Below are 26,697 nucleotides of genomic sequence, written 5' to 3'. Positions count from 1 at the left end.
AAAATTCCTGCACCCTGTACCAAGAGATTTTGCTAGTTTCCTTTTGTACCTGGTCTTTTCTTTTTATGCAGTCACTACTGTTCTTATGAGGAAAATCCTTGAGGAAAGGACTTCCATAATCCTGGGATTCAGTAACTGTAGTCAGCCCAACAGAAAGTACTAGTGTTCCCAAGTTTCTCTTTAGCCCTTAATACACAAGCCTACAACTCATCAAAAAGAATGGATTGACTTTTCTTGTACTCATTTTAAACAAATGTAGTGCAAATACTTTTTTTGATTTACAACTTATTTTATATTTATACTTTGCTGTTAGAACAAGGGCAGATCTCTAGCTGCATGGCTGATGATGACATTGTAGACGTTTCACTTTCATAACCAGTAATACAAGTACTAGTATTTTTGATGAATGAAATGCTTATAAGTGTTTTTAAAACTTCAAAAACGAAATTAACTGGGAAAAGCGTAGGTGGCTTTTCTGGTTGGTGGTTGCGTCACAGAAGCACAGCGTGCGCCACGCAAGACGAGCTCTGGTTCAGGCCAACGTCCCATGCTCTGTAAATCTCAAAGCAGGGCTTACGGTGAGCCCAAACAAATTGACTAAAACATGTCATTACCTCAGGTTCTAGTTAGCGATATCTGCATGCTACCTTAACCTCAGCCCTCACTGATCACATCGACTTTAATGTGCTCAAAGGGAGACTACAGCCAAACGAAGCCATCTTACTGGGGAATCTGGTTACGCTGGGTATTGTGTGCAAGTGAAAGCACACCCGGTTCCTGAAGGTCTATTACTGTTGTTATTGTTTTCATGAGTCTAGTGGTCTTTGATTCAGCAAGTATGTCATAAAGCATGTAGAGAGGTACTTACTGCACGTTCAAGCCCTGACAAGGTTCACTGATTATCTTTTCTTAAAAATATCTGAGCTCGCTGGAAAGGCCTATCTTGGAAATCTTGCCCTGACATTACTGAGGTCAGACCAGAGGTTCGCTTCAGGAGGTTTTGTCATCGTGCGCCCACAGAGAGCCAACTGCTGAGGGACACACTGCAATTCGGCCTTTTAGTGTCATCATTCCTCAGTAACTACAGGGAGGGAGCAGTCTTTCAGGAGAGGCTCTGCGGATTCAACATCCCTAAAAGGACAGCATGCAAAGAGCTATTACCTGCTCCAGGTGCTGTGTGTACGCCTCCCCTCTGGGCGTCGTGGCTTTCTGATGGGAAGCCCGGAAAAAGCATGGCAGGCAACACCCTGCGGGGTGTTCACATCCATGGGTACACTGCCCTCCTCCACAGGCTGCCTGAGGCTCTCAGTTAAAAAGAAAAAATACTGTCTCTACATTATTTGTGAAGAAATGGTCTTCATGACAACTGTCAGAAGGAAATCGATTACTGCCATAAATAATAAAACCTTAACTCCATCTCTCATTTACTAATCTTTCTTCATTGACATTCCCCAGATTCCCAGCATTTTATCAAGTTTATATTTCAGCAAAAATTCTATTAATATTTGACCCTTTATCATGTTTATTTCCACCTAAGAAAAGCATATCAAAGGAAACATTTTCCTTTCGAAGTACTGAAGTTTTCTGTCTTCTCTTGTTAATTTCTTTATCTGCTGTTAAAGACTTGTGTTTCTAGAAATAAGAGTACTATAATTTTTCCAGTCTCTTCTATTTATAACTTAGGGTTCAAACTTCTGAATTAAGGAAAGCTCTAGCTGACAGCCACTGATTAAGAACTCACACTTCCATAATCATCAAAAGCAATTTACCTTGATCTGTCACAGTATTCTTTTTAAAAGTCAGCTTCATTGGCTACTGGGAAGAATTAAAGCATCTTTCCCTACTGTGTGTGTTAAAATACAAAGAGCAGTCTACTCAGTATAAAATCAAGGACATATTTTCTTATCCACAGTGCACCACAGAAGGTGGATTTCAAAGATAATTGCTATTATGGAAAGCTACTGAGGCTGTCTGTTGAAATGAGAGCTCAAAGTAAGACAACTTCTATTCCAATAGCTCCTCACATGGAAGCTGGCCTCAGTTTACTTCATTCGGTAAACACTGTTTACTCACCTAGTATTTCACTGAGTGGCTGGAATCAAAGTGTGGTAAATAGTTTGAAAAAAATAGGCTATATAAACTTTACATCTTAGATACAGCTATAAAAATAAATTATTTAAATTTAAAAAATTATATATTCTTAATAGACATGTATTTTTACCCACACAGATACACACAGTAACTAGTTTGGAAATGAAAAAGGGCTACAATTTCAAGTTCTAAAAAAATCTCTTCCTCATCCTTGACTTCCACCTCTAAGAAGTGAGGACAGTGTGTGTGTGTCTGTTTAATCGCTTTATCAATTTAGAAAGCAGCCCCCGAAAGCTTGAACAGCCCACTCCCTCCACCTCCACTGCCAAGGAAGAACAGCAAACGAGAGTAAAGAGGAGAGATGATTAAACAAGGTCACCGCCGTTAAGTTTGCTTTAAAATTAATCAAGGAAACCGGTTACTTGTTTATTTTGTTACAACAGCAATGGAAAGTCCCCATCTACCACGCTTTATAATTGTAAAGATTAAACTGCAGTTGGAATCAGTATATTCACCATTTACCCCCAAAAACGCCATATCAGAGTCCATCAGAGTCTGTCTCCTCCATTTCTTTAACAAGCAATGAAGAACTTCATGCTCGTGCACGATACGGAATCGTAGCTTTTTTTATTTGTACAGAAAAAAATAGACAAAACTTTCCTCCCCATCAAGGGTGTTAGAAGAAGTTAGGTAACGAGAGGGAGAAATGCAAATCCTAAAGTCAACCAGTGCTTTTCCCATAACTCCAAATAAAAAACAACAATGAAAGTGCTCTAAGGTTTGGAAATCTCTCTATAGTACAGAGGTGCAAGGAAGCGATAGATTTCTCTCATCACATTTACAAGTTTCACGTTCTAAAAGAGTCTTTCCTCCAGGAAGACTCACGTGATCAACTACTGAATATAATCACACAACTCCATTTGAACTAGTCTGAATTCAGTGTGCTTAGTCTAGAACCATCCTTGAGAAGAAAGAATCTTATGATACATTTTAGTAGATAAATATATGAAGACTAATCAAAAATTCTCTTGAAGAATAAAGTATCTTAGCCCTTTGTATATCAAATCAGAACCTGAAAGGTAAAAGAATGTACATTATTTTCACATATACAAACTATGTGCTAAAGTAAAAAAAATAAAATGTCCTTTAATTCAAGCCCAAGCTCTGTCCGTGACACTGCCGGCAGGTTATACGCTAGGAGACAGGTCCTTCACGCTGAGGGTCACTCCTGCTTGTCTCTGCAACAGAACAACAAAAGCCAGCGCTGGTTTGTATATTCTGAACTTTAATTACATAAACACTGTTATATTTGGAGATCACAGTTCAAGAAACAAATTAGGGAAAATTTTACATAAAACTTACATGGAAAAATGACAACCTACTCCAGACACTCAAGGAAATATATCAACACCCTCCTCACATACAGCATGAGAGGTTTCCTGGCATTAGCCTAATAAGTATTCACGTGGTCAGCACGGTGCTATAGAAAAGACACAGGCTGAGCTGCTGGGATTAATTAGAGTGTGTTTTCAGACACAGCGATGGTGTCACCACCATGAAAACAGTAGCTAGCATTTACCGGGCAATATAGACCCTATGAGCTAGAGACAAGTACGGTATTATCCCCAATCTAGAGACTGGAAACTGAGGCACAGAGCGGTTCAAACCAGCCTTTGAATCCAGCTGGATGTTACTAGGAAGAGGAGTAAAAGATAATCTCAGCACAAAAGGTTTCTTACAGTGACAGGATACTTCCTCAATCAGACCTGAGGTCAAGCAGACAAAAGAGGAGCCCCCTCGGGCAGACGCGTCCTCCAGGGAGTGGGCTACCGTTAATAACCCCCGCATCCATTTCCTAGGCGCTCCTGAGCAAATGTTAGCTCAGCTAGGAGTAAAGCTACATTGCACTAATTATACTAATATAATTATAAGCAGACATTATACTAAAGTACTAACGCTACACTAAAGTACTAATGTCTGCTTAAAAGAATTGATTTTTTCCAGTAGTTTTCAAACGATCCAGTTGTAGGGTAGAAAGAACATTGACATATAAATTACCTGTCAAATTACCTGAGTGAATTATGAATTACCTGAACAAATACTTGGAAATTTAGTTTAGGATAAGAGTTTTACCTGTCCTGAAATATCTCAAGGGTAGTCAAGTACTAAAGGAAACAAATTTCGTTTCCTTTCTGGAGCCTGAAGGCAATGGTAAAAAAAAAATAACAATGGTGTGCACTTAGGCACAAAGCAATGGAATTCCTAAAAACAAGAAGCATTTATAAACATTTATAAACGGAACTGTCTGCCTCACAAGGCAGAGTCCCAGCAGGAGAGCTGGTTACAACTCCTACACAATCCACCTTTCCACTTCCTCATTCTCTGAAATTCATTCTCCCTTTTTCTTACACAATGCATTCTTTCTTCCTCTGGTACCGGTTTAAAACTTAAGTTCTCATATTTCTGTCTTTGCCTCCCAGATTCTAAAAATGGACAAAAAAGACAAACTGATTCAGTTTGAATACTACCGATTTGGGAAAATATGCTTCCTCTTCCAGGATGGCAAAATTCAAAATCAGAAGCATCAATTCTTCCCAGTTAAAATAACCTATAAATTAATTCAACTATAATAAAAATTCTCATGGGAGTTTCTTACACATGGCAAGTTGATTTTAAGATTAATCTTAAAAAATGAAGAACAGTTCAGAATTCTTTTTTTAAAAAGAATACAGATGAAGGAATTTGCCTTGCCTTTCAAATATCAAAACTTATTATTCACAAGTAATTATCACTAAACAATGGACAAGTGGTTAAACATTTGGGAAAAATAGGTTAAACCTCCCCTTAAACAATGCGGAATAAAGATTTAAACGTAAAATACAAAGCCACAAATGTCAGTAAAATTTAAATTAATAACCCTCAGATGAGACAGATTTTCCTAAGTTAGCGTGCTGTCAAAGGCAGAAAGAATCATGAAAGAATGAGAAGCTAGACTAGATAAAAATCAAAGACCAAGAGCTCTTAGAATCAGTATGAAAAATTAGTTTCTCCACAGAAAAAGAAGCTAAGGATGAAATAATGGGCAACTCAGAAAAGAAATATAAATAACCAACAAATATGAAAAGAAGATAATTGCATTAGTAATTTAAAACAATGCAATTCATCATTTTACAGAGAGGTGGTAAATGTATACACAAAATGATTCCAGTGTAACTGATGACAAAAGTCCATCAGCAGGAGGTGGTTGACAGAAATTACAGTGAATCCAAAGTGTAATACTACGCAGCTGTACCAAATCATGTGTCCTGTCCACTGATACAGAAAGAGCTTCACACATTAAGAGGAAAAAACAGGTCACCTGGGCTTCCCTGGTGGCACAGTGGTTAGGAATCCGCCTGCCAATGCAGGGGACACGGGTTCGAGCCCCGGTCCGGGAAGCTCCCACATGCCGCGGAGCACCCAAGCCTGTGCGCCACAACTACTGAGCCCGCATGCCACAACTACTGAGCCCGCATGCCACAACTACTGAGCCCGCGTGCCACAACTACTGAAGCCCACGCAACTAGAGCCCGTGCTCTGCAACAAGAGAAGCCACTGCAAAGAGAAGCCTGCACACTGCACATAAGAGTAGCCCCCGCTCGCCGCAACCTGAGAAAAGCCCGCGCACAGCAACAAAGATCCAAGGCAGCCAAAAATTTAAAAAAAACAACAACAGGTCACCTAACGGCACATGAATGATATTCTCCCCATCCTTAAACACAGAAAAAACATCTGAAGCATATTTATGGAAATGTTAAAATGGTATTTGCAGGTGTGAGGTCATGGTTGTCATTCTTCCTTTATGCTTTTCTGCACCTTACGTATGTCTTCACCTTCTTTCAACCACTGACAACATCATTTTGTTTGAGAACCCGCAAAAGACTCACCCAGCAAGGCCGTGTTTTCACCTGCATCCTCTTTAAAACTGGCCTCGCAAGGTGGCGCGGAGTCGCTGGTGGTGGGCAGTGCTGAGCTGCCTGCGTCACTTCTGTCACCATCTGGTAAAGTAAGACTCAGATCTGCAGTCGAAACGCCCCCGGGGGGCGATTCTGGGGCAGGCGTCTCCTGCACGTCCTCAAGCTCTCCCTTGAGAGTTAGAGCAAAGAAAATACCTTTTCTCAGTAACACGATCAGGCTTATCTATCGTCTTTTGCTCCTAATTCATACAAAATATTTACTTTTATACGTGAACATGGCAAAAAAGCTCAAGTGTCTTATTTATTTAGCATCACCAGAAAACGAGCACTCTTCAATAAGCAGCTTTTCAAGACCTAAATCCTTTTCCTCTAAAAACCATTTTTCCCCTCGATGCAAACGATGCTACCGTTTAAACTATTTATTGACAGAAAGTGGAGCTTCGTCACAAATGCACTTTGCTGCCTTTCTGAGCAGCCTGGCTGGGCGCTCATCGCTGAGGCTGCAGCCCTGAGCTCGAATGACTGCCCTAATGGCTGCCAGGTGCCAGGGCTTCGGAGACAAGCAGGCTTCTGAACAGCAGAGAGCAGAGGGCTGCAGACTGTACCTGCATTCGCCTCAAGATAACCTTCCTTACAGAAAGGGTGTCTACCCGCTGCCAGTTTGCCTCGCTTCCCCATTTGCTGCTTCAGAGAAGAAAAGGAGATCATGAAAGTCAGAGCGGGAGACTCTACAAGCGTCACTATGTCCGAGTCTCAAAATCAGGGGCCATCCAGAAACCTTTCTTGATTCATGCCAGGGTCAAAGCTGTGTCGTGATGGCCGAAGCTGCTGCTGAGTGACCGACCGAAGGTGTGTGCGTTGCGGGGGCGTTCCTGCGAACCCTGGCTCGGGCTGAGGGCAGCGCACAGCCCTGCCGCCCGCTCCTGGGGCCCTCGGGGCCAGGGGCCCTGCCGCCCGCACTGCTGGCTCCACACGTGTTCTGGAACCCTCTCCTCACTCCCGGGCACCACGTGGCTCCCTGCCGTCTCACAGGCAACCGAACACCCGCAGAACAGACTCGTGACGCACCAACCGACAAACCCTGTTGAGCTGCTGTAGCATCCGGACTGCCGCATGGCCCACCCTAGTCTGTTCTTCCAGGTACTTGTCTAAATACCTGCCAAACTGAACTACCTGCCCGTCCCGAACCCCACCTGGTCACTCCCTGCGATACGCTAACCCTTGAACACGCAGCTCAGACGTGCCTCTAAAAACCCCTCCCTGTCCCTTCCCACATGCAGCTGGCAGGGTCAAGGCCGCCTTCCTCTGTGCCCACACTCTTCAAACAGGCCTTCCTGGCCAGCGGGGTGGGCCGCAGGCCCGGCTCCCACCCACCAGTCCAGAAACCGGAGCCCCCAGGAGCCTGCGGGCAGGAGGGCTGAGTCTTATCCCTTCGTCTCCCTGGAGCCAAGTTCAGACCCAGCACCTTATGCATCACTCCCCTGGTGAATGCCTGCGCCCCATGAGCGAACAGACACAACGGGGACAAGAGGCTCTTCAAAGCCGCTCTCACCTGCTCATTTTCTTGGAAATGAGAACTAGTTACCATATGAGAGTCACAACTATCTCTACAGCCCGACGCAGGAGGGGCCAATGGGCCCAAAGAAAATGGCAGATTTGTCAAAGGATTAAAAAAAAAAGTTAAAGGCAAGACAGATTAATTTCTTAAGTTTGATTTAAAGTTACTGTAGGTTTCTTCAAAAAAGCAAGCAAGCTTTCTGGGGACACATATTCTAGCTTTCTGAAATTGAACATTCTGAAAGCAATCCAACCTGATATAAAATCAAGAGTCTTGATTTTTAACACACGAAACATACATACATATTTCGAAAAGCACAACTCGCGAGGATTAAAGTCTCAACGCTAAGGTCAGTGAAATGCCTTTTGCACAAAGGTTTAGAAATGAAAAGAGGTTTAAAATGACTGACTGATGAAGAAAAGAAAAGAAGCTTCAGAGCGTATCTACGAGAGGAAAAGACGAAGAAGGAAAACTGCCAAGAAAACACCTGTCTCGCTGCCTGGGTTCTACTGTTCCAAATGCGGTCCCAGGAAGGCGTGAGGCAGTGGGGGGTGAGCCTCCACGCCGGGGAGAGCCGCCAGTTATCAAGACTATGCACCAACGAGTGTTAGAAATTCTACAGCAAAGGCACATTTTCCAGACATCCAGGCGGGTGAACTTCCAGCAAGACAGTCCTGCTGCCTCCCTCTCCGTGTACCTACGGTGAGTCCTCTGGAACTCACACTTGAAAACTATAATTCACAGAAAATCACACCGGTTATTAAGGCAGTGCGTGGTCCCTCAGCTCTTTTGAAGATACGCTGAACTAGAAAATGAAAAATACTCCGAAGGGGGCCTGCAGCCTTGAAGGCTGTTATGGCTTTAAGTCATATAAAGTCATTATCATAATAAAAAACCTCTTTGTAGTTTCTACCTCTGTAATAAACGCTGCCAAAACCTCTGTTTAGCAACAAGAAAAATATATTTGACACTTACGTTACTTCTTCCAAAGATCTGTTTCAAAACTATTTATATTTAATCAAGAATATCTTGAGACATTAACAGATTACAGGACGACTCTAAAAATATAACAATCTAGGAAGATCTGGGCTTTTTCCCCCATCTATGTCCCTCCCCTCTTTTGGGTAGGAGGGTAGTTGAGAGCTTGGACACTGGAATTAAGCAAGCCTGCACCTGAAAGCTGATTCCCTATTACCTCACCATGTGACCTTAGGTGAGCTGCTTCTCTCTGAGCTCGAGTTTCTAGTTAGTAAAATAAGGAGAGTCACAGCGCTTCCCTCCCATAGGGGCTGGAGGAGTCAACGTAATAACTCGTGTAAGGCATCAGCGCGTCGCTACCACGACGCGCTCTCTTTCACTCTGCCCTCCCGTCTCTATTTTCCGAGGAAGGTCTATGACCATCTCAGTATCACAAAGTGATGGAGCACGTTGGGTGCAGGATAAATCTCCCCGCAGCATCTTGACTCTGAAACCCAAGCATCGGGAGAGCTGGTGTCAAGAGGTATGCGCTTTAGCTTCCTCGTGTGTAAGATGTGCACCTGTGCACGAGGCTTCTTCCGTTTCAAACGTTTTATAATAATTCCTGTTTATATGACGCTGACTAGCACCTATACACCCTGCAGCGTCACACCGACATCTAACAAAGATACCACTCTAAGTACAAACTCTAAGGAAACACCTAGCATATTATTCTGTAACCACAAATTTAGTTCACTGATTTTGGGGAATGTCTTAAGAATTCGCTTTTAATAAAGAGGAAAATTTCTTCAGGAACCACCAGGATGCTAGAAGGAGCATTTAGTCCACTCCCGCCTCTGGTCAGGAACAGAATCCAATCACTCAGGGAGAACGGGGGTGCAGAGATTGAATATAAACAAAAATGTAACAAACCCAATATCCCAGGGCTTTGATGACATCAAGTTTACACATTGGACACGTTCGGTGATCCAAAAGCCATGGGTCAATGCATATTCTATGAAAAATATGCCTAAAAAAATTAAGTATGTGTTAATGTTTTAAAATAAATGTTTATATCTTATAAAGGAAACAACACATTCCACCAACTCATCTTCTCATTACAAGTTAAATGCCATCAAACCAACATTCCAGTCTATCCATTTACCCTGGGGAGTCATCCACGCTATTTCTCCATGTTAAATAGAATCTGGCGTGTGGAGGGAAATACCCCCTTCGCCGCACAAAAGTAACACGGTTTATTTTCACATCATGCTAGGATGTATTTTTATTTGGGAATAAACGTGGCCTAAGTAATCCAAGAGTAAACTAACAGTAACAAAGTAATACTCACTGATAGTATCTGATATAAGTCTATAAGATGACTCCAATGGAAATACAACAAAATATTAACAAGTCAACTTTGGCTTGCAGGCTAAAAAAACACTTATTTTTTGGTCTTATATATTTCTGCAGCACCTACATTTTTCTAGAATGAACATATCGCTTTCAGAATCAGAAAAAAGAAAAACCACATACGAATTTTCTTCTTTTACTGACTGTCCTCATTGGCTGACTTCCCCTCCTCTGTGATGAATCTGCATTTTCTACCTGTACTGCAGGTAAGCAGCTGTGGGTATCAGAGCCACACAGATCAGGCTCAGACACCAGCTGTGCGCCCTGATGCTGTGACTTTGAACTAGGTCCTGAGGCCACTCTGCGCCTACCCTGCAGCTGTTCTGAGGGGCAAACGTGTAATGTGGTTACAAGGGTGCTGGGCACAATAAATCCTCAGTGATTTTTCATTATTATTACTGTCGTCACTGTCTGAAGACCTTTCCTTCAAAGGGAAATCTGCCAGCGCAGTTAAAAATCACAGCATGTAAGGACATAACATGGTCCAGTCCAGCTTGTCTTGTGACCTTTCCATCCTCAAACTGAAACTGACCCACTGGAATCATTCTGAAAAAACAAAACCAACACGTGGGCTTTATTCGGAAATTTGTTGATATAAATCATAGGAGGAAACGGGGGTGGACGGGATAAAACCCCACGAAGGAGACCAGGATAAGCGCACACATGAACTCGTCTGTTTATGAAGCTCCAGTGCAAATCCCAGCTCGGCCTTCAGGAGTACCTGGATTTCCTATAAAAGGAAATCGGCCTCAGGCTGCTCACTGTGTGGCATCCAGGTCACAAAGACGTGCCCTAAGCCCACCTAGAGTAACAATTCTTCTCTACCTTAATAATTTTCTACAGGACACCATCACCCGACACTGACCCCAATTCACTAAGTATCCACCACACCCACCCATATAAATGCCTGTAGATTTAAGTTCACCATCTTCATGCAGGGAAATTAACTTTGTTGTTCTGATCTTCATGCCTTCATTTCCTCTACAGAACTCCTGAGAACTTAATCCCCTATAAAGTACTGGGACACTTTGCAAACATAAAGCAAGACATAATTATATTTTAACTTGTGACCTGCTTCTAATATGTGGGAAGTATAATTAAAACTGACCAGCTTTAAAACATAATCTTTGTACACCTTTCTGCTAACAAAGCAGTTTTTAAAAAAAGTTAACAAAGTATCTCATTATTAAAAAGGAAACATAACTTCCTGCTGCTAAAGAAAATAAATTAATGAAATAAGGGAGGAATATTTATTTCACACAACCCCCAAAAGAACCCGAACCCAGGGTGCCAATAACAGCAGAGCCAAATCTAAGAAAAAAGGCATCTCGGTAGAAAATAGTAGACAAAGATACATAACCAGGAAATGTCTTTAAAAATAACATTTCTAATAAATGTCTGGGGAAAATGCTCACTAGTTCAAAACATTAAGTATTAAAATATTTAAAAGTAAAAAACCCAGCAAAGCCGGAGCCACATCTGCGGGCTGCTCCTGGCCCTAACCCCCAGGGCCTTCACCTATCCGAATAGCTCAATGGATAGTATAGATTCCCAGGACCCTAAAGAAGCCTTGCTAAAAAGACTAAAAAGCCAATCTATGACAAAAGGACATAATGGGTCTGAATGCTCACCTAAAGTCTCCAAGCAAAGCAATTTTAAAGTAAAACAATACAGGAGGAGCCTTGAAGACTTCAAGCTGAGCTTCTTTTCTAAAAGGTGAGATGATCACAAGATACCACCTGACAGCAAGGTCTTCATATCATGAAAAACATGTTCACTCTCTGGTCAGAAACCTGAAACTTGTCAGTGATTTTTAACATCTCAGGAAGTAAGAGAACGTACTTGCATGGCAGGATTCTGATAACATCCTTTCCTCTAAAATTTTCAATACACACTGCACAGCTTTCCGCATCAACATCAATTCCCTGTAGAAAGAAGAGGAGAACATTTACTATATCCTTAGCATACAGTATACGCTTGTATACATGTAGATACTGCTATCAAAGATTGTATTAAAATTAACTTTGTAACAGCACTTACAATTATATGTTGCAACTATACATTGTCACCTTTTTTTCACATGCCATGCAAGGATGATGAAATAATTATTTCCCTAATGGTTTACAAGCTTATACATTACTGTGATCAAGTTCACAAGAAAAGAAAAATCAGAAAATACAGTCTCCAGAACTGGACAAGATGTAGATTTAAGAAAAAACACAGTATTTTTCTGTACAAGTTTAAAATGTAAAATTGTCAGAAAATCCACGTGTGTACCTCATGGACCATTTATGAATCCCTTTTTTTTTTTAACCATTATTGCTGACAACTTTCAATAAACAGTCCATAGAAGCCTATTTTCAAAAGTGTTCTGTACACGAAGAGGATATCAATTAATTTATGTTCTCAAAGACTCCATGCAGTAAATTACACACATATAAATCTATGTCTTCTCATATTTAAGGACAGATTTCCTGCCAGAGAGTAGAAGACACATTTCAAGAGGAACATAAAACTCCATGCTTGTCACGGAACTGCCAGCCGAATGCACAGTTTGTCCCAGGCATTTGCTGGACTCTCTCCCCAGGGACCCTCGTGATTTGTAAATGAGATGTTAATCTTCCCATGAGATGGGAATTTCTTTCTTTCTTTTTTTTTTTTACACTTCTCCTGTTTAATACATCTACATGGAAAGAAAGCAGGACCTTGCGCCAACTATGAAAATTCACTGTTATTATAATGTAAGGCATTCGGGCAAGAATGAAGCAGACAGTACAATTCCAAGAGTAGAATATGTTACATAGTCCACATGAACCATTAATATCAGATTCCAAAGTTTTAAAGTCAAAGGTCTATAGACTTAATGAGTGTTATTCTAAAGCTTTAATCCTTTAAGTAGGTCAGAGGAGATGTGGACCCAAATGCACTTACAGGGGAGTGGAGACTGGGGGATCGGCATGGACTAGATCTCAACAACTCAGGGAGATAAAACGAAAGTGGAAACAGTGGAACCAACGCATAGCTATCTATGTCAACACAGCCATCAACATTTCCCAGCACAGTAAACAGACCATTAGGAGAATAACTGTTTCTGCGTTAGCAACTGTTTTCCTTTAAGGAATCTATCCTCTAAGAACCTGAGGTTCCGAGAGATTTCGTTAGGATTTGTCCTATTCCAAAATGCTTCTAAACTCTGGTACAATTTTGGCCTTTTAGAAGTCTCAGGTTGGCCAGGTGAAACGTTTCTTTTTTAAAAAGTTAAAAAAATATCTTTTCTCCCCTTCTCCACAAATCCCTGTTTTCTCCCTGTAATTAAAGGAGTCTCAGAGAGAATGGACAGAGAGTGTGAGATTTAATGGAGATGGATTTAAGCTTCAGGGCCTCTGGTAGAGACCAGAGCTTCTTCAGAGTTACCGACAGGTGGAGGATGGACGTGTGGGCACTGTCCAGCCAATGTGGCCACCTGAGCATCTGGCATGTAGCCAGTGTGACTGAGGAACTGAGTTTTCAGTTTAATTCAAACAAACAAAAAACTATGAAAATATTACCTTTTCTCCATGCTTTACAGTATGAAGAGGAAGCTGCCCAATAAGTTTCTTTGTTTCTTTTCTGTGGCTCTTAGGGAGGAAAAACATTCTTATTACTGAAAAATTTAAGTCACTATTTAAAAAATTCATATAATATAAGCAGATGTGGAAAATTTCACTTAAAAAGCAAAGTTAGATGACTACAATGAAACTAATTTTAAGAAATTACCACTGAAGGGCTTCCCTGGTGGCGCAGTGCTTAAGAATCCGCCTGCCAATGCAGGGGACACAGGTTCGAGGCCTGGTCCTGGAACATCCCACATGCCCTGGAGCAACTAAGCCCGTGCACCACAACTACTGAGCCTGCGCTCTAGAGCCCACGAGCCACAACTAGTGAGCCCACGCGCCTAGAGACCATGCTCTGCAATAAGAGAAGCCACCGCAATGAGAAGCCCGCGCACCACGACCAAGAGTAGCCGCCACTCGCCGCAACTAGAGAAAGCCTGCGCGCAGCAACGAAAACCCAACGCAGCCAAAAATAAATAAATAAATTTAAAAAGAAGAAATTACCACCGAAGTCCTAATGTACACAACAGCCACATGTTAACTTAAGAGCCGTTTTGTTGCTAAAGAATACTTATTTTCAACTGCATGTCTGAAGAAGAAACCTTTTTTTTTTTAACATCTTTATTGGAGTGTAATTGCTTTACAATGGTGTGTTAGTTTCTGCTTTATAACAAAGTGAATCAGCTCTACGTATACATATATCCCCATATCTCCTCCCTTTTGCGTCTCCCTACCTGCTGCCCTCCCTATCCCACCCCTCTAGGTGGTCACAAAGCACCGAGCTGATCTCCCTGTGCTACACGGCTGCTTCCCACTAGCTATCTGTTTTACATTTGGTAGTGTATATATGTCCATGCCACTCTCTCACTTCGTCCCAGCTTATCCTTCCCTCTCCCCGTGTCCTCAAGTCCATTCCCTATGTCTGCATCTTTATTCCTTTCCTGCCCCTAGGTTCTTCAAAACCATTTATTTTAAGATTCCATATATATGTGTTAGCATATGGTATTTGTTTTTCTCTTTCTGACTTACTTCACTCTGTATGACAGACTCTAGGTCCATCCACCTCACTACAAATAACTCAATTTCGTTTCTTTTTATGGCTGAGTAATATTCCATTGTATATATTTGCCACGTCTTCTTTATCCATTCATCTGTCGACGGACACTTAGGTTGCTTCCATGTCCTGGCTATTGTAAATAGAGCTGCAATGAACATTGTGGTACATGTCTCTTTTTGAATTATGGTTTTCTCAGGGTATATGCCCAGTAGTGGGATTGCTGGGTCGTATGGCAGTTCTATTTTTAGTTCTTTAAGGAACCTCCATACTGTTCTCCATAGTGGCTGTATCAATTTACATTCCCACCAACAGTGCAAGAGGCTTCCCTTTTAGAAGAAACCAATCTTATGTTTAATTACTGGTAAGAACGTCATCAGCTGAGGAAGGGGCTCCATACACTCATCTGCTAACGTCCCTAAAAGGGCAGAGGCTTCCTAGTCGGAGGTGGAAGATGACCCAGAAATGACCATCTACTGCCTGCAGAGCCAGGAAGGGGGCGGTTCTCAAGACAACAGGTGAGTGGGGAACCCAGAGGGCCCTTGTCTCCCCTGTTACTGAACCAGTCTCTGCAGATAAATGGCTCTGAACGCGGCTCCACCATGGAGACAGGGAGGGCCGTTCTCTTTCGAAACACAGAACCAGGTCCCCCCCCCCACCTCATGCCTTGCTTTTTTGTCATCCCTTTACATCTGGGAAGGATAGAGGGTCTCTGCAGGAGTGAAACATGACCCAATTTCCCACAGAACAGAAAGATTAATATATTCTAATTTAAAACTTATTTCAACCCCCCCCCCCCCCCGGGCTTCCCTGGTGTGGTGGCGCAGTGGTTAAGAATCCGCCTGCCAATGCAGGGGACACGGGTTCAAGCTCTGGTCTGGGAAGATCCCACATGCCGCGGAGAAACTAAGCCTGTGCGCCACAACTACTGAGCCTGTGCTCTAGAGCCCGCAAGCCACAACTACTAAGCCCGCCCGCCACAACTACTGAAGCCCGCGCACCTAGAGCCCGCGCTCCTTCAACAAGAGAAGCCATCGCAATGAGAAGCCCGCGCACCACAACAAAGAGTAGCCCCTGCTCGCCGCAACTAGAGAAAGCCTGTGCGCAGCAACGAAAACCCAACGCAGCCAAAAATAAATAAAAATAAATTTATATTTTAAAAAATCCCATATTAATATTTAAATATTGTGAGTGATAATGAAATTAAGAATATTGTCCAATAATTTCAAGCAATATATACAGGAAATATTTACAAACTATCTTTTAAAAAGCAAAGTTAAAGAGACAATTACCTGACTTCCAAACTGTGAGCCAGTGTATAGGAAGCGCTGTATATAGTAAAATATTAGCCAGGCTAATGAGATAATCATCATGGTGATGAAGGCGATGGCCACAAACACCACAGACTGACCGCTGATGAACTCCTGTACGTGCCGGGTGCCGAGCCCTATGGTCATTGTGACCGGAATGTCTTTCTGCACCAGATCCACAATTTCTCTTCCTTTGGGGTAGCTAACCATAATGACTACTATATTTCCTGTTCCTGCAGGAAAGAACAAAGGAACAAATATGAAGAACACAAAATAAGATACAGAGAAAGTATGGCTCCATGCACATACAACCAAAAACTGTGATAAAATGGATAATTTTCTAGGAAAACCCAAGTTACCAACATTGGTCTCCAAGGAGAAAACACTGATTGCATAAGAAGCAGAATAAATCACTAAGAACTACCCCCTAGAAAGCAAGAGCCGTCCCCACCCCCCGTTCAGTTTCACAGGTGAGTTCTACCCCCAAACCTTTAAAGAGCAAGTAACATTAATGACATTTAAAGTGCTCCACAGCAGATTGAAAAAAATAAAAAGAAGCCTTAAAATTATTTCTAAGGTAATAGAACCAAGCATGGTAGCAAAAAACCAACATAAGAACCACACAGACCAATTTCAACTTGTGACTATTAATACGAACGCCTAAGCACACCCATTAACTCAGGGAGGCAGTCGGAGAAGTTTCACTATGCTCGATATTATTTCATCTTGTTCTGAGGACACAAGCAGACGTAAGACAAAAATAAATAAGAGAAATAAAAAAGGGATAAAATGGCCAATTTTACATGAATCTATACATTGATTTTTTAAATTATCAATGGGATTTTACAAACCTTAAAAATTCTGCTTCTAAGCTCATTTAGGGGAAAAATAATAAAGAACAATCAGGAAAACTTTGTAAACAGTAAAACCTGGACTAGCCTTTGTTGTCAAAGTAATTAGAGCAGTGTGGTAGTAGCATATGAAGACAACCAGAATGGTGCAGAATAAGAAGCCCAGAAACTAGACCCAAATACATAAAAGAATTCAGTAAATGATATAAGTGGAATTTCAAATCAATGGGATAAAATGGATTATTTTTTTAAAAAACAGTGTGGGTGCCACTGAGTATCACCTGAGGCTAAAAAAGCTGCATCCCTTCTTTGCAACTTAAGCCAAAATAAATTCTAACCAAATCCAAGATTTAAATATATAAAAAAGAGAAAACATAAAAGAGCCAGAAGAAACATGGGAATTAAAAAATAAGTAATATTGAAGGAAAACCTTTCCAAGTGTGAAAAATCACCTTGAAACTTCTTTTAAAAAACAAAGAAAAGATTTGAGCAACTAACCAATTACATAAAAACAAAAATTTTCTGCACTGGTTTAAAGAGAGGAAAATCAAGGACTCAAGATCAAAAGACCAACTGGTCAATGGGGAAAAAAATACATGGAACGTAACAAAGACTAAAAGCTAATTTCCTATAAGAAAAAGAGCAACAGAAAAACAAAGAAAATTAAGTCAGTTTGCAGAAAACACAAATGGGTTTAAAAAAAAAAAAACCAGCATCTTTAGTGACATATAATTCACATGCCATAAAATTCATTCTTTTAAATAAGTGTACAATTCAATGTTTTTAGTATATTCACAAAGGCTGCGCAACCATCACCACTACCTAATTCCATAACACTTTCATCACCCCCAAAAGAAATCCAGTACATATTAGCGATCACTCCCCCCAGAAAGGATTTAAACATATGAAAAGTCATGGTACAAATGAAAACACACCTAAAAGATTGGCAAACATCAAGAGGTGTGATACGCCGTATCAGCAAGTGCAAGTATAAACGGGCACTCTTCCTGGGGGAGTGAATTATTACAACCTGGTACGGAGAGCAACAGCTACTAAAAGTTTTTAAATGCACATGTTTCCCTGACCCGGCAATTCCAGATCCAAGAAACTAATTCCAAAGGTATACTTATGTATGCACACAAAAGGAATCCATAAAGATATTTACTGCCAGTGTTTTTTCTAAAATTTTGCTATCACAGCCTAAATGTACATCAATGGGACTTCCCTGGTGGTGCAGTGGTTAAGAACCCGCCTGCCAATGCAGGGGACACGGGTTCAAGCTCTGGTCCAGGAAGATCCCACATGCCGCGGAGCAACTAAGCCCATGCGCCACAACGACTGAGCCTGCGCTCTAGAGCCCGCGAGCCACAACTACTGAAGCCCGAGTGCCTACAGCCCGTGCTCCGCAACAAGAGAAGCCACTGCAATGAGAAACCGTGCACTGCAACGAAGAGTAGCCCCCGCTCGCTGCAACTAGAGAAAGCCTGCTGGCAGCAACGAAGACCCAACGCAGCCAAAAATAAATAAATTTATTTATCAAAAATATATATATATAAATGTCCATCAATAATAGTTATATAACTTACAGTACGTGTACACAGTCTGAGGCAGCAGCTCTGTTAACAGTGACGGTAGTCAAGACACAAGAGGAAAGAAGCCGCACGTAAAACTGTGTGGACAAGAGGTCTACGTGGTGATATCAGTACAGATCCCCCTGAAGGCTGCCCCAGAGACTGGGGACCCTGACTGCCTCCGGGCGGGGGGAGAGCTGGACACAGGAAGAATTCTCTATCAGGTGTACACATTACCTATTCAAAAACTAACTTACAAAATACGTTTAAAGGGCTTCCCTGGTGGCGTGGTGGTTGAGAGTCAGCCTGCCGATGCAGGGGACACAAGTTCGTGTCCCGGTCCGGGAGGATCCCGCATGCCGCAGAGCGGCTAGGCTCGTGAGCCATGGCCACTGGTTCTGCGCGTCCGGGGCCTGTGCTCCGCGGCGGGAGGGGCCGCAACAGTGAGGGGCCCGCGTACCGCAAAAAAAAAAAAAAAAAAAAAAAAACGTTTAAAGACTGTTCCCTGGCATTACAGTGAGATCACATTCTCACGCTAGCTTATTACAGAGAGAAATTGAATCTGTAGCAAATCCGCCCTGGGCCGTGGGGATCTAGTGACTGAAAACCCAGAAGGGCAGCCTTCTCAGGTGGCTGCTGTCTGGAGGCCGATCCTGTGACCCAGCCCTAAAAGTGTTCCTTGGCAAGTAACCCCGTTGTCTGAGCACTCACGCAATCTACTACATCATCACTGGGGAGACTTAATAAGGAGCAAGGCATTTCCTGCCTTCAGGGAAATAAACATCTCCTCGCTGAGAAAGACAAACACAGAAACAATTAGGATACTTATACCACTTATGATGATGTGGTGCTTTATAAGCTGAAAGCCCTTTTCATAAATTAAGAAAAGTTTCCTTTCGTGGAAAATTTCAAGCACATGCTAAAGTAGCAAGGAGAGTATAATGAACCCCGTGTACCTGTCTCTCTTTTATACAGAAAACAGAATGTTGCTATGCTACAGTTACAGTTTCTGGTACTGATGATAGAATGACCTTTGTGTGTTAATGGGGAAATCCAACTCTGAAGCACTTTCACTCTGTCTCACACTTGAGGCAGGAAAGAGTCGAGTAATCATTTTACAGATGAGGGCTAAATACACTACCATGTGTAAAATAGCTAGCTAGTGGGAACCTGCTGTATAGCACAGGGAGCTCAGCTCTGTGCTCTGTGATGACCTAGATGGGTGGGATGGGGGAGGGAGGTCCAAGAGGGAGGGCTATATGTATACACATAGCTGATTCACTTCATCGTACAGCAGAAACGAACACAACACTGTTAAGCAAGTATACTCCAATTAAAAAAAAAAAAAAGAGTTACTCATGTCACACACCACCTGGAAAAGCCAGTTCCAGGGCCTGAAGCCCCAGCTCCTACATGTGCCTATGCCCTGCCTCCTCATCTGGGGGGACTCAGGCTTCAAGGCCAGCCAGGCTCACATCTCCCTCGGACAACCACTGCCTGGGTGCTCTGAAAGTATCTGTTCAGCTGTAAAATGGGGATGAGAATTTTTCTATTTGGGGCTGTCGCTTATCTAACGAGAACGTGGAATAACAGAAAACCGCGGAAATGAACTGATCATTTTGTCTGGGGTGGGAGGGAACTTTTTCCCTGGGAAGTCAGTGCATCTTGACGGACTGGAAAAGTTCCCCAAGCAAAAGAAGGGAGATTTCTGGGCTGTGAAACCATCATATAAGAGCGTATTTGGAATGGTGACTGGCCCAGTTCGGTTAGTGACTAAATACACATAAATGTATCCTGCTTATCTCATTAGCCCCAGTGGCTCATGTAGAACCTGGCACATAGTAACTATTTAATAAATATTTGTTGTCTAAATGAGTGAGAGATGGGGAATGAGCTGAGAACACCCGAAACCTCAAGACAGGGGCACCTGGGACGGAAAACATCTCCAGTATCAACCTGAAATTTTTCACCTAGGAAACTCTTAGTTCATTAAGTTACAAGAAATTGAAAAAAAAAATACTGAGTGCTAAATTTTGCTACACTCTAATTATAGTAGCAAGATTGCTTCTGGGAACTACTTTAGATTTAAAAACTCAGAATGAAGACTTCTTCGATCCCGTGATTGGCTCTTCTGGGGCATGTGTGGGATGAACTGGAGGCCGGGCAGTTGAGTAAACATGCACTAGCTCAGGGTCACTGGGCGCACAACCCCAAGGGGTGCCGAGCACAGGCCCCGCGTCTGGCCCTGCCCTCCCCTCTGGATGTACTGGGGGCCAGTCCTAGAGAGCCCTAGTGGCACGAGAGCGCAAGTCACGGCTGATTGCCAAAGCAAACATTTTGCCTGTGCCTTCTTCAGACACAGACGCACAGAGTCTTGGGACAAGGGGAGAAAAAGCCCTTTGAATGTGTTTCTTCCCCAGGCCTCAGTGCTACCAATCACACTTGACCGAAAAAGGTCACCTTGTGCAATGCCCGCCCTTCCCCAAAAGAACCTACAGACCTCACCGCTAAACTCCTTGAAGGCAGTCTGTTGGATTTCTGTCTTACACATCGGCGTCGCATAAGGTCTCAAACAGAGCACACCATCATAAACCTACTTGAGAAATAACAGTTCCCCTTACCACCTTGTCAAAAACAAACAAAAAATGTAAAAAGAAAATCTGTTTTGGTCAATAGCTTCAACATTCTGGAGGGTCACCTTTGAGTCTAGTGTACCATTCCTCCTCCCTAGGAAACTATTTAAAGTAGATTTCAACATTCTCTTGAAGGAGATGGGAACTGCTAAAATATTTAAAGTAGTGGCTTAGATTTCTGTTCTAGATGCAGGCAGCGAGAAACACATTTTAAATCTCCTAGAGAATCCCATGACCTTTCAGGTTTTCTTTTTTCCAATAACTTAACTTCCTTATTCTCTCCATCCCTCCCGCCCTCCTCCCCAAACCTGGAGAATTCCTGGTCACATCTTGTAAGATGCAGCAATGCCTCTGAAGTACACCTCTTTCTACCCTCCTGCTAGAATGTCTTCCTGGGCCCCGCCCCCTCACTAGACAAGGACTACAGTTCTTATTTATTAGTTTTTGCGCTCAGCATCACACCGTGATGGCCCAACAGAAGGGTTTCTGTACAAATGAATCAACCTGAAAAACTGGTTTATCTTCCGGTATTATCCTTGAGCTGACCCAATAAGGAGAATTATCAGAGACTCCCTCTGCAGGGGAACCAGTACACCAAATATGAACGGAAACGTCTCCAAAATGTGAAGCCGTCATGCGAACAGAAATGTCTCTCTGGTTGGCTAGGATGAGTTTTGTTTTGCATAACCCGGCTTGCTCAAGGATATTCTGCATTTGCTGAGTACATACTCAACAATCTTACTGCGATCTCTTTGCAGCTTTCCAGAACGCCTCACTTTGTCGCCTCAGGCCTGCAGTCCTTTCTGAGGCCACTCCCTTCACCCAGAAGGTTCTACAGCCCCACTCCACCCCACGTACCAGACACACACTCAGATACCTTCATCAGCTTAAGCTGTGCTTCAACACTCCATCTGTCTGGGAACTGTCTGAGTTAATCCCATCTGCTGTGAGGCTGGGAGGCGCCATCTCTTCCTAGGGCACCGAAATACATTCTCCTCTCAAATCTAAACGTTTAGATCATTTGTGAGAGGGCAGCATTCAAGATCATCGAGCATCATTCACTCATAAGAGACTATTTACCGTGCTCTGCAAACACAAAACGCACATCTTTCCTGAGGTAAGGATTTCGCATCACCCGTGTCATCTCCCTCCACCCCAACTCTGGCCCCTTCCCCAAACACACCTCTAAGCCCTGCCAGTACTTGGCACTCAGTAAACTGCTGACAGAACTAAAGGGCCCGTCTAAACAGCCACTCAAGATGTCAGCTAAAGGATTAGCCTGCGGTTAACTAACAATCACCACATCGAGGCCGACCCTCTCCAAACGCTTTCATTTCAATGGTCTGACTTACATCAATTTTTACTTTTCTTGGTCAAACTGACTTCTAATCATCTTTGCACTATCTCTGCATTGGATGCCCTTCCTTTATGCTTTCTAAGTACCTGTGCATATAATTCTGTCGAGGTCCAAGCCACATTGCCTGGAAAGGTCTGTTTATCACTCCCACTAGGCTGGGAATTCCTCAAAGTCCCGGCACACGTCTTAGGCGTTTCTACCCCCAAGCAGGCGCCATACTCGGCCCAGACTGGCCGCTGTATATCCATCTGCCAAGGTAAAGGGAACCAACCTTGGGCATTAGGGTAACGGTCCTTACAGAAGTCCTGATAGAATATTATCTTAAAGTCACGATTTATTTTAGAACCACAATAAAATACTGATTTAAATCCAAAATATCTTGTACTGGATTCTAGTAGTCAAGCAACAGGTCTAAGAAAAACTGGTGAAATTCTGAGACTTGGGAGGAGGCTATCACGATTGGAGTTTACAAGCAGCCACCTCGACCTATTCTGTGGAGCCCCGGCACAGAACCGGCGATCAGTGCTTTACACTGGCCCTGTCCACGCTCTGACAAAACACGAGAAAGCAAAGTCTGAGCTGCCGTCAACGTTCTGTGTAACGTTTCAAATTCTAGTCCATCAAAGCTGTCTCCTCTTCTGACTTAATTCCACTCACTCCATTCTTAATTCTAGTCCATTCTCAAAAAGCCATGACACATCTGTACCCTTGTCCCCAGTGGGGCCACCTTCTGAGAAGGAGGGTCATTCTTTTCCATTTCTAGTGACCACTACAGTATAGGCCCTTACACTTCTACCTGGACTGGACACTGGTCTAAGTGGATTCCCTGTTTCCAGCGTCTCCTGTGTAACCCATTGGTCACACTACACCAAATTCACCTCCTTTTAAGTCAGTGGTTCAAAACATTGGATGCTACTGTCATCCCCTCTGCCCCCGGACATCTGGCAACATCTGGAGACATTTTTGGTTGTCGCAACTGGAATCTTGTGAGTAGAGGCCAGGAAAGGCCCCTGCAACAAAGAATGATCTGGCCATAGATCACCGTGTTACCATGGGCCAGGCATTTAAGTTCTTTGGGCATCGGTTTCCTCATCTGTAAAACGGGGTTAAAGTACCCACCTCGAAGGGCTGTCGGGAGGAAGAAGCGGAGAATACCGACTCTGCACTGGGAACTTAAATACATTTAAAAAAAGATTCCTAATGCTGTTACTTTTGTCTTTTTCTCAAACAGAATTATTCTCACAGTAAAAAGCCTAGAATAGACACTGATAATGGCAACAGAAGCTCACAGGAAGAAGATGTAAAATAAATACCAATTCAGTGTTTTCTGGGCCTGGAGAGATTATATGTTAATAATCTGGAGTGGAAGCTCTTTCCCAGGGCATTCTGGGCCTGGGTGTTTTCTGGGCCTGGATAGATTATATGTCAATAACGTAAGCAAGCAAGGTTACTAAACCATGGTTAGAACAAGTGCAATTAGCCTGGAAGGACGTGAATGTCACTACCAAAAAATGCAGTAAACAGATTTAGAAAACTGTAGGCTGATGGGCCTGCCACAGAAAAGAGAAAGTCCCCATTACGATATCACTCAGAAGGGACTGCAAGGACCCAGCACCAGAGAACCCTCACACACTGCCCTCTTTTCTTTGGCAGATGCCCGTCCACAGGACGCATCTGGAACGCTGTGTGAACTCTGACAGAACTTCTCACGAGAGGCTGGTAGAGACGTGATTTGGGTACGGTGACAACTGGAATAATTGCACCAAAGGTGGTGCATCGCCCAGTGCCACCACGGGGACATCTGCTCCCGTCTCCTCCCCAAACCCACTTCCTTTCTGTTGCAACGGAGGAATTTCCCCTCTCCTATCTGAGGACAACCCCTCCACGAGTATCCTGGACCCAGTCGCTGTCCTTCTCAAAAACCTGACTCTTTCTGTTACCTCTTCTCCAACCTACACCTCTACCAGATCACTCCATCCAACTTCAATATGCCTGGCTGCCATCCAGCCCACCCTTCCCTGCCCTACGGGTTTCCACCCACTTTTTAGCACCTCCGCAGCCCTTGCCGTCAACCATCTTGAAAGCGTGGTTCTAACAGTCTCACTTCCTCACGTCTCAACAGACTTCTGTTCCCTCGTTCTGCTAAAGTAGGCCAAATGCAAAGTCACTCTCCTGTCCTCATTGTACAGGTATTCTGAACTTGCATTCAAGAAGCCAAAACAGAACAAAAACCAAAAGCACAGGAAAAAGGATGTCTGACTTGCAGCAGCAGCGGAAACTCTCTAAAGAGATTTTAATCCCAGTAAGTTCAGAATGAGTCGTGTTCTTCGAAGGCCTTCCGACCCTGCCGTGTATTGGTAGACTATCACTTGGAATTCAGTTCTAAGGATGATAACCTTGCAAAATGCACCTTTTAGACTTTCATGACTGCTTGACGATGCAACCCGTTGCCCCAGAGAACAGTGTGTGGGAAGGGTCACCCGGCAAAGAGTAAAATTTCTTTTTTTTTTGGCCAAGCCATGTGTCTTGTGGGATCCTGGTTTCCTGACTAGGGATCGAACCCGTGCCCTCTACAGCAGAAGGGCAGAGTCTTAACCACTGGACCACGAGGGAAGTCCCAAGAGCAAGATCTTTTCCTGCATGATCGCAACTTTAAAATTTTCAACTAAACTCAAGTGTCAAGCGATCTGATTGGCAGTGGAGCCAGTATTATAACCTTCTATTTAGCAAGTGAGAAAACATACCCCAACTTAAGGCCAGGTTTTCTGACTCAGTTGAATCCAGACTGTCCCACTCAAAAGTTCAGAATATTGACATGTTTTATGAAAGTGAAGACACCAGAGTGTCACCAAGCCACCACCTTACGTGGTGAAGGGAGAGCCAGACCCTGGAATGCCCTGGGAAAGAGCTTCCACTCCTGCGCCACCTGACTTTGGGGAACGCCGAATGGCAAGGATCCATGATTAGGAATCATGAGACTTTCCGCCGGTGAGAACCACAATCCTCCTCCTGCGGGTTTTAATTTCTTCCGTTCTCCCCGTCACCCTCCTGCACAGCGCACCTCCCTCCACTTGGAAGGGCCCAGGGAGACGATCTAATCTTGTCCTTAGGCTCGCCTCCCTCCTAAAAGACCCCGGGGATCACACCGAGCCAACCTAGCGCTTCCCTCGTAGTTCCCTTCGGCCAGAGCCCATCGTCGCCGCCCCTGGCGGTCCTGCCGGAGGACCGGGCGGTCGGCCGGGACCGCGGCGCACGGACACCCAGCCAGTCCCCGCGCCCCGGCGGCTCACCCGCGTGGGACATAGGCGCGGTGAGGTTCCCGTGGCGCTCCTCGTTGTACAGGACCACGGCCGAGGCGTTCCGCCGAGCCGCCGCCAACACCTTGTCCTTGAAGGTGCAGCCCCCGCGCGCCACCAGCGCGACCCAGGGCGCGGCTCCCCGGCCCCCGGGCACGAGGAAGCGCGTGCGGGGCGCGCAGCCCTCGGGGTCGCGGTCCTCGGCGCGCGGGACGCCCACCAGGCCCCGCGCGCCCTCCTTGGGTGAGCTCTCGCCGAAGCGGCCGCTCTCCGAGACGCTCCGCACGCTCCGGTTGGTCTGCGGGTCCACGTACTCGGTGCTCACCACGGCCGAGTACCACTCGAGCGCCCGGCCCCGGGCCCCGGGCGCACACAGGGCCAGCGCTAGCAGCGCCAGCGCGCCGCGGGCCCCGCTGCGGGCCTCGGGCCGCCGCCGCCGCCACGCCATGGCCCCGCCGCCGGGCTGACTGGGAGAGGGCCGGGCGGGAGCCGAAGGGCGCTGGCGTGCCAGGCCGCCGAAAAGCGCAGAGAAATCGACACCAGCTGCCGAGCCCGGGAAGACCCAGTCCCGGTGGCGGGAGGGGCCGCGGCGCACGCGCACCTGAAGGAGCGGCGGGCGGGGGCGGGGGCGGGGGCGGGGCGGGGCGGGGGCGGGGGCGGGGCGGGAGGGCGGGGCCGCGGCGCACGCGCACCTGGCGGGGCGGCGGGGGAGGGGCCTCGGCTGGCCCCGCCCCCCGCGCAGAACCCGGCGCCACGCATGCGGGCTCGGGACCACCGAGTGCGTTATGGAGTGTCGCCAGATTGCTGCGGCCGGGTGGTCCCGGGGCCCCAGGACCCTGCGGGCCGAGGCGGGGGTATGGGAAGTGACAGCCCGAGAAACGGGAAACTTCTCCGCGAGCCGGCCAAGAGGCGCGGGAACCTGGTTGTGTAAAATCGCTGAACGGATGTTTGTGAAGCATTCACTGTGCAAGGCACGTGGCAAAGGCCTTGCTTGTCTAAAACATTGAGAAACAGCTTAAAAACGCCAAAGCTGCACAGATTTTCCAGATACTTTTTG

The 26,697-nt window shown here is 44.6% G+C and overlaps 1 protein-coding gene and 1 non-coding gene across 2 annotated transcripts; both read right to left on the bottom strand.

The window, feature by feature from the left end:
• Positions 1-965: 965 nt before the first annotated feature.
• On the bottom strand, positions 966-1,079 carry LOC136134253 (small nucleolar RNA SNORD89). Its single transcript, XR_010656536.1, has one exon. It is a non-coding gene; the product is annotated as a small nucleolar RNA SNORD89 (small nucleolar RNA).
• Positions 1,080-1,102: 23 nt separating this feature from the next.
• Positions 1,103-26,088, bottom strand: RNF149 (ring finger protein 149). Its single transcript, XM_065891594.1, has 7 exons — positions 25,635-26,088; positions 15,915-16,165; positions 13,524-13,592; positions 11,818-11,900; positions 9,496-9,592; positions 6,018-6,216; positions 1,103-1,131 (listed from the first exon to the last, which is right to left on the bottom strand). Exons 1-7 carry the CDS (start codon positions 26,086-26,088, stop codon positions 1,103-1,105), a joined length of 1,182 nt encoding a protein of 393 aa, XP_065747666.1.
• Positions 26,089-26,697: the final 609 nt, after the last annotated feature.

The sequence above is a fragment of the Phocoena phocoena genome, chromosome 14 (genome assembly GCF_963924675.1).
Source record: "Phocoena phocoena chromosome 14, mPhoPho1.1, whole genome shotgun sequence".
Lineage (NCBI taxonomy): Eukaryota > Metazoa > Chordata > Mammalia > Artiodactyla > Phocoenidae > Phocoena > Phocoena phocoena.
Note: the sequence above shows the minus strand (reverse complement) of the source record. Positions and strands in the feature narration are given on the sequence as shown.

Excerpts from the sequence above, each read along its gene's own strand:
- RNF149 (XM_065891594.1), bottom strand. The coding sequence starts at position 26,088 with ATGGCGTGGCGGCGGCGGCGGCCCGAGGCCCGCAGCGGGGCCCGCGGC. Across the intron at positions 16,166-25,634 it reads CGCGCCTATGTCCCACGCGG|GAACAGGAAATATAGTAGTC; the intron begins GTGAGCCGCCGG and ends TCTTTCCTGCAG. Across the intron at positions 6,217-9,495 it reads TCAAAGCCCTGGGATATTGG|GGAGAGCTTGAGGACGTGCA; the intron begins GTTTGTTACATT and ends CTAACTCTCAAG.